Source organism: Trichechus manatus, unplaced genomic scaffold (genome assembly GCF_000243295.1).
Source record: "Trichechus manatus latirostris isolate Lorelei unplaced genomic scaffold, TriManLat1.0 scaffold00061, whole genome shotgun sequence".
In the NCBI taxonomy this organism is placed as follows: Eukaryota; Metazoa; Chordata; class Mammalia; order Sirenia; family Trichechidae; genus Trichechus; species Trichechus manatus.
In genome coordinates this window covers 6237472-6249806 of record NW_004443997.1, presented here as the reverse complement: position 1 = coordinate 6249806, position 12335 = coordinate 6237472, and the positions used below count along the sequence as shown (strand labels likewise).

At 39.2% G+C, this 12335-nt stretch overlaps 1 protein-coding gene across 2 annotated transcripts in view; it reads right to left on the bottom strand.

Moving 5' to 3' along the window:
- CIT (citron rho-interacting serine/threonine kinase) overlaps positions 1 to 12335 on the bottom strand; it is a 180839-nt gene that overhangs the window by 121295 nt on the left and 47209 nt on the right. For both annotated transcript variants that reach the window (XM_004379026.1, XM_004379027.1), the window contains exon 8: positions 7904 to 8057. In XM_004379026.1, coding sequence (XP_004379083.1) covers positions 7904 to 8057 — 154 coding nt within the window. The remainder of the gene's footprint in view (positions 1 to 7903; positions 8058 to 12335) is intronic.

Here is a 12335-nt window from a genome sequence, read left to right as displayed (position 1 = left end):
AACATCCTACAATACACAGGGCAGCACCCACCACAACAAAGAATCATTTGGCCCCAAATGTCAATAGCATTGAGGTTGAGAAATTCTGTTCTAAATAAGCAGAAAAACTACATCCTGAGTACTGTCAATTCTTCCTGAGACTATAAATCATGATTTAAAAAAAGGGCCATCAACCCAACACTGTCCTTTCCTGGGCCAGAGTACCAGGTTAGCAGAAAGGTTGAGACGCTGCATGTGGAGAATGGGTCACTGGGTCAAGGTCTATGTTTTAAGATTAAGCATATGTGGTTCAGTTAACCATGGATGACCTACTGAGCATTAAACTTTCTACCATTTTGAGGTAAAGCAATCTAACACAACCAGCAAAAGGATCAATTAGGATCTTAGACTATAACCTCCATGAAGGCAGGGATGTGTCCAAATTTTTTCCTCACTAAAGCCACAGCAGAAGCCCTGGTGGTGTAACAGTTAAGCGCTAGGCTGTTAACTGAAGGTCGGAGGTTCTAACCCACCAGCTGCTCTGCAGGAGAAAAGACCTAACGATCTGCTACCATAAAGATTACAGGCTGACAGATGAACTAGATGGTGCCTAGCTACCACTAATGACTGCCCTGACAGGGAACACAACAGAGAGTCTCAGACAGAGCAGGAGAAAAAAAATGTAGAACTCAAATTCACGTAATAAGACCAGACTTAATCGCCTGACAGAGACTGGAGGAACCTCTGAAACGATGGCTCCCAGACACACTGTTAACCCAGAATTGAAAACATTCCCAAAGCCCACTCTTCAGACAAAGATTAGACAGGGCCATAAAACAAAAAATAATACACGTGAGGAATGTGCTTCTTAGTGCAATCAGATACACAAGACCAAATGGGCAGCTTGTGTCCAAAAGCAGGATGACAAGGTATGAAGGGACAGGAACTTGTTGAGTGGACACAGGGAGCCCAGACTGGAAAGGGGGAGTGTGCTGTCACATTGTGAGGATTGCAACTAACGTCACAAAACAGTATGTGTATAAATTTTTGTATGAGAAATTAACTTCAGCTGCAAACTTTCACCTAAAGCACAATAAAAAAAAGAAAAAGATTACACCCTGGGAAACACTACGGGACAGTTCTGCTCTGTCTTATAGGGTCGTTATGAGTCAGAATCAACTCGATGGCACACAACAACAGAGCCACTGCACCTAACATGGCACTTAGCACGTTGTAGATACACAAATATTGTAATGAATCCTAACAAACTCAAAACTTATATTTCAATTCCAAATGTGCTTAAATGGACCCAGAGATTAAGCCACAAATAATGACATGGTTCATTTTTGGTGTGATCACAAACATTACTACTAATAACAACTGCTTATGCAAAGAGTACACATGGTACTGCGGAATCACAAATTGATATCATAGAGATCTCAATCCAAATCTGGACTCTCTTGCTTACTTACTATATGATCTTGGACAAGCTACTTAACTTGTCCGCACCTCAGTGTCTACATCTATAAAAAACGGGTATAATAATCCTAACATTTCTCAGAATTGTTTGGAAGAAAGACAGCGTGGTATACTTAAATACCTAGTGGATGGCACAGAATAGATGCTCTCTCTCTAAATGATAATTTCCTACTAAAGGACTGGAGTATAAAACTTTGTGAGTTACATGGTCCTTATCTCTACACACAGCAATGACTAAGAATTTCTCCTATGACTAGGAAGCCATAGTATCCCTCTCCTTTATACCAAAGGCAATCATCAATCAGGTTTATGGCACAATGCCAGGATTATACACTTGAGGTTTCACTATGGCCATTTGGGGTCAAGTAGCAAGTGATGATCAGCAACAACAAAAATGAGACCTATGAGGAAGGGGACCACCACTGAGTGGTCAAAACAAAACATACTCTCGGCTAACAAATGCAAAATTTTGATGTGAAAAATTGTAATTATTTTGCAAGAACCATGCCTTTCTGAGAATAGTAGAAGGAGGATGACTCAAGGGAAAGAGCCCGTGTTGTAAGTAACAGACAATACAAGTTCTCTACAGCATTAGCCATAAGTGTTCTTGGAAATAATCCATGATCACCACTCACACTACGCGTTTCTTACTGTTGAGACGTCGTGATCTTGGATGAAAGGTGCAAGCATGCTGGTTCCATTGATATCACCATGTCTTTAGGGGAAGATATTTCAAAAGATGTGACTAGAAGACAGCACCACACAGCCAAGCTTTCCCACTGACGTGAGCAGTGTGCGATGCCGGGAAAGGTAGGCGTAAGCCCAAAGGCATGAAAGAGGAGCTTGTATTAGCTTCAACTTTCTACAAGCCCAGAACATTGGGCTGAGTACAACTAGAATCCTGCTCACCATCTGAAACATCACCAGAATTGTACAGCCCGGGGCAGCTGGTATGCTTCAAAAAGCCCCCTACTGAAACTCGGAAAGTAGTCTCGAAATGATAATAATAAGCAGCTGAAAACCCAACGTTACATCTGATCGGGTGAAACGTGAGGCTAATGGGTGCCTAGTGACCCATAAGTGGGGCAGTAACTCATCACAGAGCTTCTGACTTTCTGAGAGAATAAGCATCCCCGAACTGGGTCAGATCCGTGATACTGGGGTGTTGCCCACAGCAACTCCAAGGAGCAAGGCCCAGGAGGGCTCCGATGCTGTGACCTCAGTGTCAAAGCCAAAGGCATGTCCTAGTTTCTTTCTGTAGCCACTCCTACTTCTGTCATTCATAAATTTGTCCAGAGCCTTCTTAAACCGCATTTATATATCCTGCCAGAACCACATCTTGAGATAATGAGTTTTTGAAGATTATTACCTGCTGTGGTAAGCAGTACTTCCTATCATCGGTTACAAAAAGAAAAAGAGGAATTAGGGGTGAAACAGCAGAGAGGCTAATGTTGCTTTCATCAAGGGACAATCTCATGTTGTGGAAAGTGGAAATATTCAACAGCCTGGAACCACAAGACATTTAATCAGCAACCATGAACTTGGGAAACTTAATAACTTCAAGTGTTTTGGTTGATGAAAGTCACTCAACATGTGTTTCTGAAAAACAGGACTGGACAAAGGCATAATTTATGTTAGAGTTAGCTAGTTTAGCACTCCAAATATCATGGAGTCCAACTGTGTTCATTCCAAAACCCTGAGTTGACTGCAAATAACCCGGGATGAGAGGTTGGTCAAAGACGGGAAAATCTGCTAGGAGACACTGAAATCAATACCACGGCTCCCTGCATAGTCAGGAATGCCACAGAACCTTCAGAAAAGGGCACTCTCAATCCTCAGCGGGCATGAAGGCCCATCCACTGACTGAGATACACTAAGCACCTAAGCTAGGGCTGTTGTTGTTATTGCTGTTAGTTGCTGTCAAGGCAATTGAAGCTCATGGCAACCCCATGCGCTCACAGTAGAACAGCTCCACAGGGTTTTCAAGGCTGTGACCTTTCAGAAGCACATCACCAGGCCTATCTTCCATGGCACGCGGGTGGGTTCAAACCACTGCCACCCTTTCAGTTAGTAATCGAGTACTTAACCATGTGCACCACCCACAGACTTCAAGCTAGCGCTAGTCCCATCAAAAGCTAACATTCTAACTGTGATAGAGTACCCTGGATTGCTCCCAGACACTGCGGAGAAGGGAAATTAATGGGAAAACTGGCAAAATCCAAATAAAGTCCAAAGTTTAGTTAATAATAAAGTACCAATACAGTATTAATCTTAGTTTTGAACTAATGAACCATAACTACCACAGCCTCTACCAGACTGAGTCCAGCACAAATACATGGTGGCAGGCTACCACCACTGGCTGCTCTGACAGGGATCACAATAGAGGGTGCCGGACAGAGTGGGAGAAAAATGTAGAACAAAATTCTAACTTACAAAAAAGACCAGACTTACTGGTCTGACACAGACTAAAGAAACCCTGAGTATGGCCCCTGGAAAACTTCATACCTCAGTGATGAAGTCACTCCTGAGGTTCACCCTTCAGTCAAAGATTAGTCAGGTCCATAAAACAAAACGAGACTAAGTAGGCACACCAGCCCAGGGGCAAGGACAAAAAGGCAGGAGGGAACAAGAAAGCTGGTAATGGGGAACCCAAAGGCGAGAAGGGGAGAGTGTTGACATGTTGTGGGGTTGGCAACCAATGTCACAAAACAATAAGTGTATTAATTATTTAATGAGAAACTAGTTTGCTCTGTAAACGTTCATCTAAAGTACAATAAAAAATAAAAAAATCTTAGTTTTGACAAATGTGACAGTTATATAAGACATTAACATTAAAGGAAACTAGGTGAAGAACATGTGGGAACTCTCTACTATCTTTAAACTTTTCTTTAAATCTAACATTATTTCAAAACTAAAAGTTTACTTAAAAATCAAAAGAATTTAAAAAAAGAAAAAGCAAACACATTTCTTGACTCTTCAGAGACAACTGGGAACTGGAAGTCAATAAAAACCACCAAGTTTGAGATTTTTAAGATTAGGATTCAGCTAGGTGAGAATTCTCTGATGCTAATGGGTGGGGGGAAAACCTGTGTTAATGATAAAGAAAAATTAAAGGGGTATTTATTAGGATCAGGAAAAATTAAGTGGATAGTCACCAAAGATATGATGAAGCAAGTATGAAGGTAATGCGTATGAAGATTATCAAGGCTACAGTGACCCATCCCAAAGTGATCCCATCCCAAAGAGAACCATGGCTTTTCAAAAGATGAGCCTCATGATGGACAGCATGAACCACACTCGGCACTGTTAGTATCCTCTATGTGCACTCTATAACTTACAGAACAGTAGTGACACTTATAAGTAAAATAAGCCTAACACCTGAAAACACGTTGAAAGGAAAAGACTAGAACAAAACAATCGTGAAAGTCTAACATAATATCAAAAACAGCATCATGGTTTATCAAAACCCAAAATAAAGTTACTTATGTAATTAATCGCCATTCACTGACTTACTTAAGTACAGGTATGCTGTTGGACATAATCAGCAGGTTCATGCATAAAAAAAAAAAAATTAACTGCTTATTCAAGATTGCAGATGTAAAAAGGCAAGATAATACTAAGTACTTGAATAGCATCTAAAAGAAATCATATTAAAATCTTTCCAAAAGCAAAAGAGGAAAACAGCATAGAAAATATATTACTGATCAAAAGGTCTGAATCATGGAAATGTGGCGGTTGATACCTAAAGATTAGAAAAATATAGCAATGTGGCTACCAGAAGAAAAAATTTGCCAAGACATGTTTATGGAAACTCTGACTACTTAAATATTTCAGCAGGAGGTTAGAGAAACCATCAAAATGGTTTTCAACTGGACAATAAACCCGTTGCCACTGAGTGGATTCTGACTCACAGTAACCCTATAGGACAGAGTAGAACTGCCCCCATAAGGTTTCCAAGCCTGTACTCTTTACAGGAGCAGACTGCCACATCTTTCTTCCTCGGAGCGGCTGGTGGGTCTGAACCGCAGACCTTTCGGTTAGCAGTGGAGCACTTAACCACTGCTCCACACAGGACTCCTTCAACTGGACAATACTGGACCTTAACTGCACTCGTACTTCCCAGCTAAAGGTGCAAGAGGCAACTCAGATCCAATTAGAAGCCTAGTTTTGTGATCCAGGAACTGGTTCCATTTCCCCACCTCCCTACCACACTCAAACAGGCCAACTGTTTCCAAGCCTGCTCTAGTCTATGTTGATCATTCTGCCAGGGCATTATATCACATGCAATCAACAAGTCCAAGAATAAAAAAGAAAGTTTTAAAAAAAATCACCAGTTTGTGGCAAAAAAAAAAGGATCTTGGTTCTGTTGATAGTAAATCAGGTCTTTGTTTTTAATAAATAAATTTGGTTTGCACTAATTACTAATTGATTTTCAAACTCCCTGAGGGAATGAATTGCTGGGTGGAGGACTGTGGGGACCATGGTCTCAGGGAACATCTAGCTCAACTGGCATAACACAGTTTATAGACAATGTTCTACATTCTACCTTAGTGAGTAGTGTCTGGGGTCTTAAAAGCCTGTGAGCAGCCATCTAAGATACTCCACTGCTCTCATCCCTTCGGGAGCAAGGGAGAATGAAGAGGACAGGATACAAAGAAAAGATGAGTCTGAAGGACTAATGGACCACAGCTACCAAGGCCTCCACCAGACTGAGTCCAGTACAGCTAGATGGTGCCCGGCTACCACCACTGACTGCTCTGACCGGGATCACAACAGAGGGTTCTGGACAGAGCTGGAGAAGGATGTAGAACAAAATTCTAACTCACACAAAAAAGACCAGATTTACTGGCCTAAAGGAGACTGGAGAAACCCCGAGAGTATGGCCCCCAGACACCCTTTTAGCTCAGTGGTGAAGTCATTTCCGAGGTTCACCGTTCAGCCGGGGAGTGGACAGCCCCATAAAACTAAATGGGACTAATGAGGTACAGCTGTCCAGGGACAAGGGCCAGAAGGCAGAAGGGGACAAGGAAGCTGGTGATAGGGAACCCAAGGTTGAGTAAGTATAGTGTTGATGTGTTGTGAGGCTGTTAACCATCATCATAGGACAACATGTGTACTGTTAAATGAGAAATTATTTTGTTCTGTAAGCCTTCATCTAAAGTGAGAATAGCAGCACAATTGGAAGAGCGTAGTCGATGTCACTGAACTGTGCATGTAGAAATTTTTGAAATGGTGTATCTTTGGCTATGTATATTTTCACCAAAAAAAAAAAAGGTCGAGAAGGGAGAAGGGTTGACATGTTGTGGGGTTGTTAACCAATGTCATAAAACAATATGTGTACTACTGTTTCATGAAAAACTATTTGTTCTGTAAGCCTTCACCTGAAGTACAATTAAAAAAAAAAAATTACTAATTGATTTCAAAGTGACATGGAAACAAATCTACTGTACGTATACATTACAGATTTTACATGTTTGTGGAGAAGGAAACAAATGAACACAAGGAAGAGTTTATGGTTTTACTGCATTAGCAGAGCAATCCTGGGAATGCGGCTGAAACTTTTTTGAGTCTTTTTTTCTCATCTGTAAATGAAATAGTTGGACCAGAGGATCCTTTTCAACCCTAAAAGCAATCCCTCAACGACCTGTTTTTCATCACATGTGATCAGTAAATGAAATACTTAGGTCCACTTTTTCTCTGGAAAGAAACACTGTCAAACCAAATGTTGTGGATTGAATTGTGTCCCCCAAAAATACAGGTTGAAGTTCTGTCTCCTGTACCTGTGGGTGTGATCCTGTTAGGAAACAGAGTTTTCTTTCGTTATGTTAATGAGGTCATGACAGAGTAGGATGGATCCTAAACCTAATTGCTTCTGAGTGGTATCTTATAAAGACAAGTAAGACAGAGAGACACACACCATGTCACCATGGAGACAGAGGTGACTACAAGCCCCAGAATGCTGGAAGCTACCAGATGCTGAAAGAGATTTTAAAAAAAAAGACCTTCCCTGAGAGCCCACACCCTGAATTTGGACTTCCAGCCTCCTGAACTGTGAGAAAATAAACTTTTCTTTAAAGCCATCCCCTGTATGTACCATTTTTTGTTATCGTAGCACCAGGTAACTAAGAAACCAAGGGTCAACCTTTGACTCCATCAATCCATGCCTCTAACTTAACTGCGGGATAACATTCTGAAGGCCATGTAAACATGGAGTTTCATGAATGGCCCAGTCCCACACAAGTAATTTTAAAGCAGAATTACTACTCAAAGATAGCTACATTAGTAGCCTTTTCAACTCCCGTAGATAATTAAAGCACTTATTTAAGTAATGTATACCTCTATTTATGTAATTTATATCAGCTTCTTTGGGCCACAATAATTTCAGATCACTCTTAAATGTTTCTGAACCTCAACACCCAAATTTAAGGAACGTGGCTCTACTTACAGTTACGAATGTTCTTCCAGTCAATTTTAGCAAAGAAAGGATGGCAGCAAAGGCCTTCAAAATTCAGTCTCTCTTTCTGCCCACACAACAAACTTTGAATCAGATCAAGACATTCGTTGCTAACTTTGGGGTCATCCGGAAACTTCAAAAACCGCTGTTCCAAAAACAAAATAAAATAATTATTTCCTTAGCAATGATTCAGCTTCTCATGTCCCAAAATTAAGAAAGTACTTACATCCATGCGAGGTTTTTTGTTCGTTTTTTTTTTTTCCCTAAAGGAAGCAAGTTTTGTGCCCTCTTAACTTTGGATCAAAGGCATATTCCCAAAATAGACGGCCTGTTCACAGCAGTAGGCCTAGTTTCTTTGCTGGGGTTCAGTATCCTTCACGACCCCGACCCCTGCTCCTTTCTCCCATCTCATCTCCCTACACTCCTCATCCCAACAATAATGAGCTATTTAATAGTTCCTTGAACAAATTATGCTGTTCTCTGCCTAACCCACGCTCCCGCCCCCTGTGCCCCCAACCCTTCCTTCCCTGGCCAGCTCTTCTTCCCCATCACTCCCTCCTGCATGATCCCCCTGAACTCTATGTTTGCACATAGCACTGCACTGTAATTTATTCGTGATGAAGGAGAGAGAAAGCAGAGAGGACCCTCTCCTTCTCACTCATCACTAAACCTGGGAACTAACAGTACCAGCCACAAAGCAGGTGCTAAATACATTGTTTTAATGTTATAATTTATTTTATTTTTTGTTGCTGTTGAGAATATACACAACAGAAAATACACTAATTTAATAATTTCTATAGATACAATTCAGTGATACTGATTACATTCTTCAAGTCGTGAAACCATTCTCACTCCATTTCCGAAATGTTCCTCTCCATTAACATAAACTCACTGCCCCCTAAATTTCCTATCTAACCTTTCTAGCTGCTGTTATCAATTTGATCTCATATACATAATTCTCAAAACAGCAACTAAATACATTCTTATTGAATGACTGAACTGAAATGAAGGCAATAAATTAGCCCCCAGAGTCATTTAAAGGGAAACTTTAATTCAAGAGAAGAGTCAAGAATAACAAATAATTAAGTACATAAAAATATGTATTACATATTCCAGAAAGATGAAAATATATATTATATATATAATATATATATTACAGCCTTCAAAAATAAACTTAATACACAAAACAATACAGGTGAGGGACTCGGACAGACATGGTTGTAGCAGCGTGCTTGTCCGTTTTCCCATTCTTGCCTATTCTGTAATATTCTGTGGACTCGGGCAGACATGCCTCTAGCAGCATGGTTGTCCGCTTCCCACTTTTGTCCTTTTGAATATATGCCGAATAAAACTTTCTCTTTACTTTACTAAACTTTGTGATGTTTTTCCCCTGCAACAGTTAATGGCGCTGTGAGTAGGATCTGCAGATACGAATCTAGTCAACTTCGAAGAGACCTGGACTGTGGAGCAGAAGCCGGCAAAGAACGGTCCTGTCTTCTGGGCCCACGTGTTCCCACTCCATGTCCCTTCGACATTGACGGGGTGAGTGCTCTCAGAAAACGAACATTTGCTTATTTTTTGTTGTTCTCTTTCTCATGTTTTCTTAAGTTTTGTTTGGCATATTTGTTTGTAAAACCGGTTAACTGATTAAGGAGAATCTTTCTTAGATTGTTGCTTGATCGTTTGGTTAAGAGAGACATTTAGTAACTCTTTAAGTGAACTGCAGTTTAGGCCTGGATTCGGGCGTTTGAAGAGGTAATTCTATTTTCAAAGAGCTGTGAGTCACTATAAGCTGCAAAATTCGGACCTTTTTGTGGCTCAGAGAAAACCTGGAAAATACTGCTCTGTTTTGCCAAATTCGCAGGGAGAGGTGGCAGCTCTTGCCTGTTTTGCCAAATTCTCAGGCGGAGGTGGCAGCTCCTGACCTGTGTTATGATATTTAAGGGAGAAGTGGTAGTTCTGTACCTGTTTTTTCCATTGAATTGAGTCGATCTTACCCCAAATTGCTATATACACTTTTGGAAACTAGGATCCCCATATCCTTGTTTTGTGTGGTATTATCTGGTGAGGTTATGTGGTCTTTTTGTCTCCTTTTGTTCTAAGAGCTTGCTTCTGGTCTAGAGCATTGTGTCTAAGTTTGTCTTGTATTAGATTGGTGGCTATGGCTAAGAATTGCTGTTTTTTGTAAGGCTAGTCATAGAACCTCAGTTCTTTCTTCGTCCAGAAAAAACTGTGTCTTGCGTCCAGAAAAAACTGTGTCTTGCGTCTGTCTTATGATTTAGATTTTTTAAAAAAGCTACTTGGAGAAACTTTGATATAAATTCGTCTGTTTGAAAAGTACACTGAGATCTTTATGTTTTATACTATGTAAGTCTTAAAAGTGAAACCGTTTTAAGTAACTTAAGCTAGATATTATATGAAGTGTGTTTTATTTAAGGAAAAAGGATAGTTCTGTCCTAAAGTAGCAGTTCCAGAACAGTAAAAAAGAAAGAAATCAGCTATCTTTTGTCTTTCAAAATGCCTCCATCAATTTAAACATACGTAAATGTCTTCCATGAGTCAAGAGAGTGAGGGCGCTGCACGATCAGGCCTCCCAGTCTCCAAGGTCCTGTAGCTCCAGGGACTCTTTTGAAAGACCCCTTTCCAGCTAGGTGGAGGCTCTTTTAAGACAAAAGATAAGAAAAATTGCTGCTTTGCTACAGTTATCAGAAATTGGGTAGATCCTAATCATAGACCTGTAAACAAGTTCTCTATATTATAGGGGAACTTTAAGAAGTAAAAAAAAAATAGACATCACAATGAGACACACCTGAAGTGGCCTGGAAAAATGTTTCCAGCAGTACCAAACACTTAAGGTTACATCTGTATCAATGAATTGGTCAAGGGAGCAGAGACTTGTGATTTCCAAAGCCAGTTGATAAAATCTTTAAGGGCTAAAATTAGACTGGGGAAAATATGAGAAGTAGTAGAAGTTGAATGAAATCTTAAAATGTTTAAATACTTTTCTTTCAACAACAGTTATGTTTTATGGTATACAAGCTTAAAATAATTCCAAAGGTATTTTAGGTAGCTTATTGATGTTATTAAGTTAATAGATATTTGTTATAATTTAAGTTTATATACCTTTGCTTTTTATGCCACAAGAGGATATATAGATATATATATTTAAGTCTGCTAATGAGTGTGTTCATTTTTGCCATTTAAAGGGATGCACTGTAAGAGATATACAACAAAGGCAACCTTTAAGGGGTTTATTGAAAAAGAAATTAATTTGATATGGTGAAGTTTCATCTGTCTGACTAAAGTTTAATCATTTAATTTATGGGATTTTTTAGGAGTTTTAATGTTAAGTAGCATATAAAACAAAGAATTGGGTTTATCGCAGTTAAAATAACAAAATTTTCTTTAATTTCTAAGTTAAAGGGTTAATTTATTCTTTGTGTAATGTGCCTGGAAGACAAAGGTTTGGCCTCTCATTAGAATTAAGATTCCTGAGTCTGAATACCAAGCCTCGCGGCTTTTAGAAAAGAAAGCTAAGGATTTTACTTTAAGATCTTTTGTTAAATAACTTAAGTACTGTTTCACACTGACCTATATTATTATCTCTTTATTGCTAACTTGGAGGCAACTTTATCTTTTTGAATCTAGCGTCATCAAAGCCAATGGTTTGATGGGGGAATTTACATCATTTTTCTATGAAGTTTTTTTATTACTATTCAGGTATTTAGAGATTTGATAATCTTGGTATAGTCTTAGTATATCCTGACTATATGGTATTTTGTCTGAAAATTATTCTGCATTATATCTGAAGCTCTTTGAATATGGTTAATGGCTATATTTAGAAATATTTTTATCTAAAGTTTTTTTTAACTGATTTTATTTGGCCTTTATGTTGGGCTTGAAATTAATTTCTATCAGGTCTTTCACTATTAAGAATATTATGTTTATCAATTAATCATGGCCATATTCAGTTTTGTCATCTGCAGATAAGTTTTTACTTTGCTGATTTGCTGACAAAGTTCGACCAAAATATCTCAACAAAAAGATGGACTATACACTGGACTTGCTAAAAAGACTGACTAGACTGAATAAAATTTCCGGAGCTCCTATGCAGAAGCCGATGAGTTTGCAGATCACGGCTGATCCAGAATCACGTGGAACAGAAATTAACTACATAAGACTGAGTAAACTAAAGGAAACTATGGTTTTTTTTAATATTGCTGATATTTTAAGGTCCTAATTTCCGGATATAAGAAATCATTCTCCTTTCTCCTAAATTATCTAACCAATGGGTTTAGATATTGTAACTCTTGAATTAGAAGTTCCTGTTGGTAAACTTAGCCAAGTTGTAGATAACATAACCAGAGAACTATCTGAAATTTGAGCTATGATTTTACAAAATAGAACAGCATTAGATTTCCTG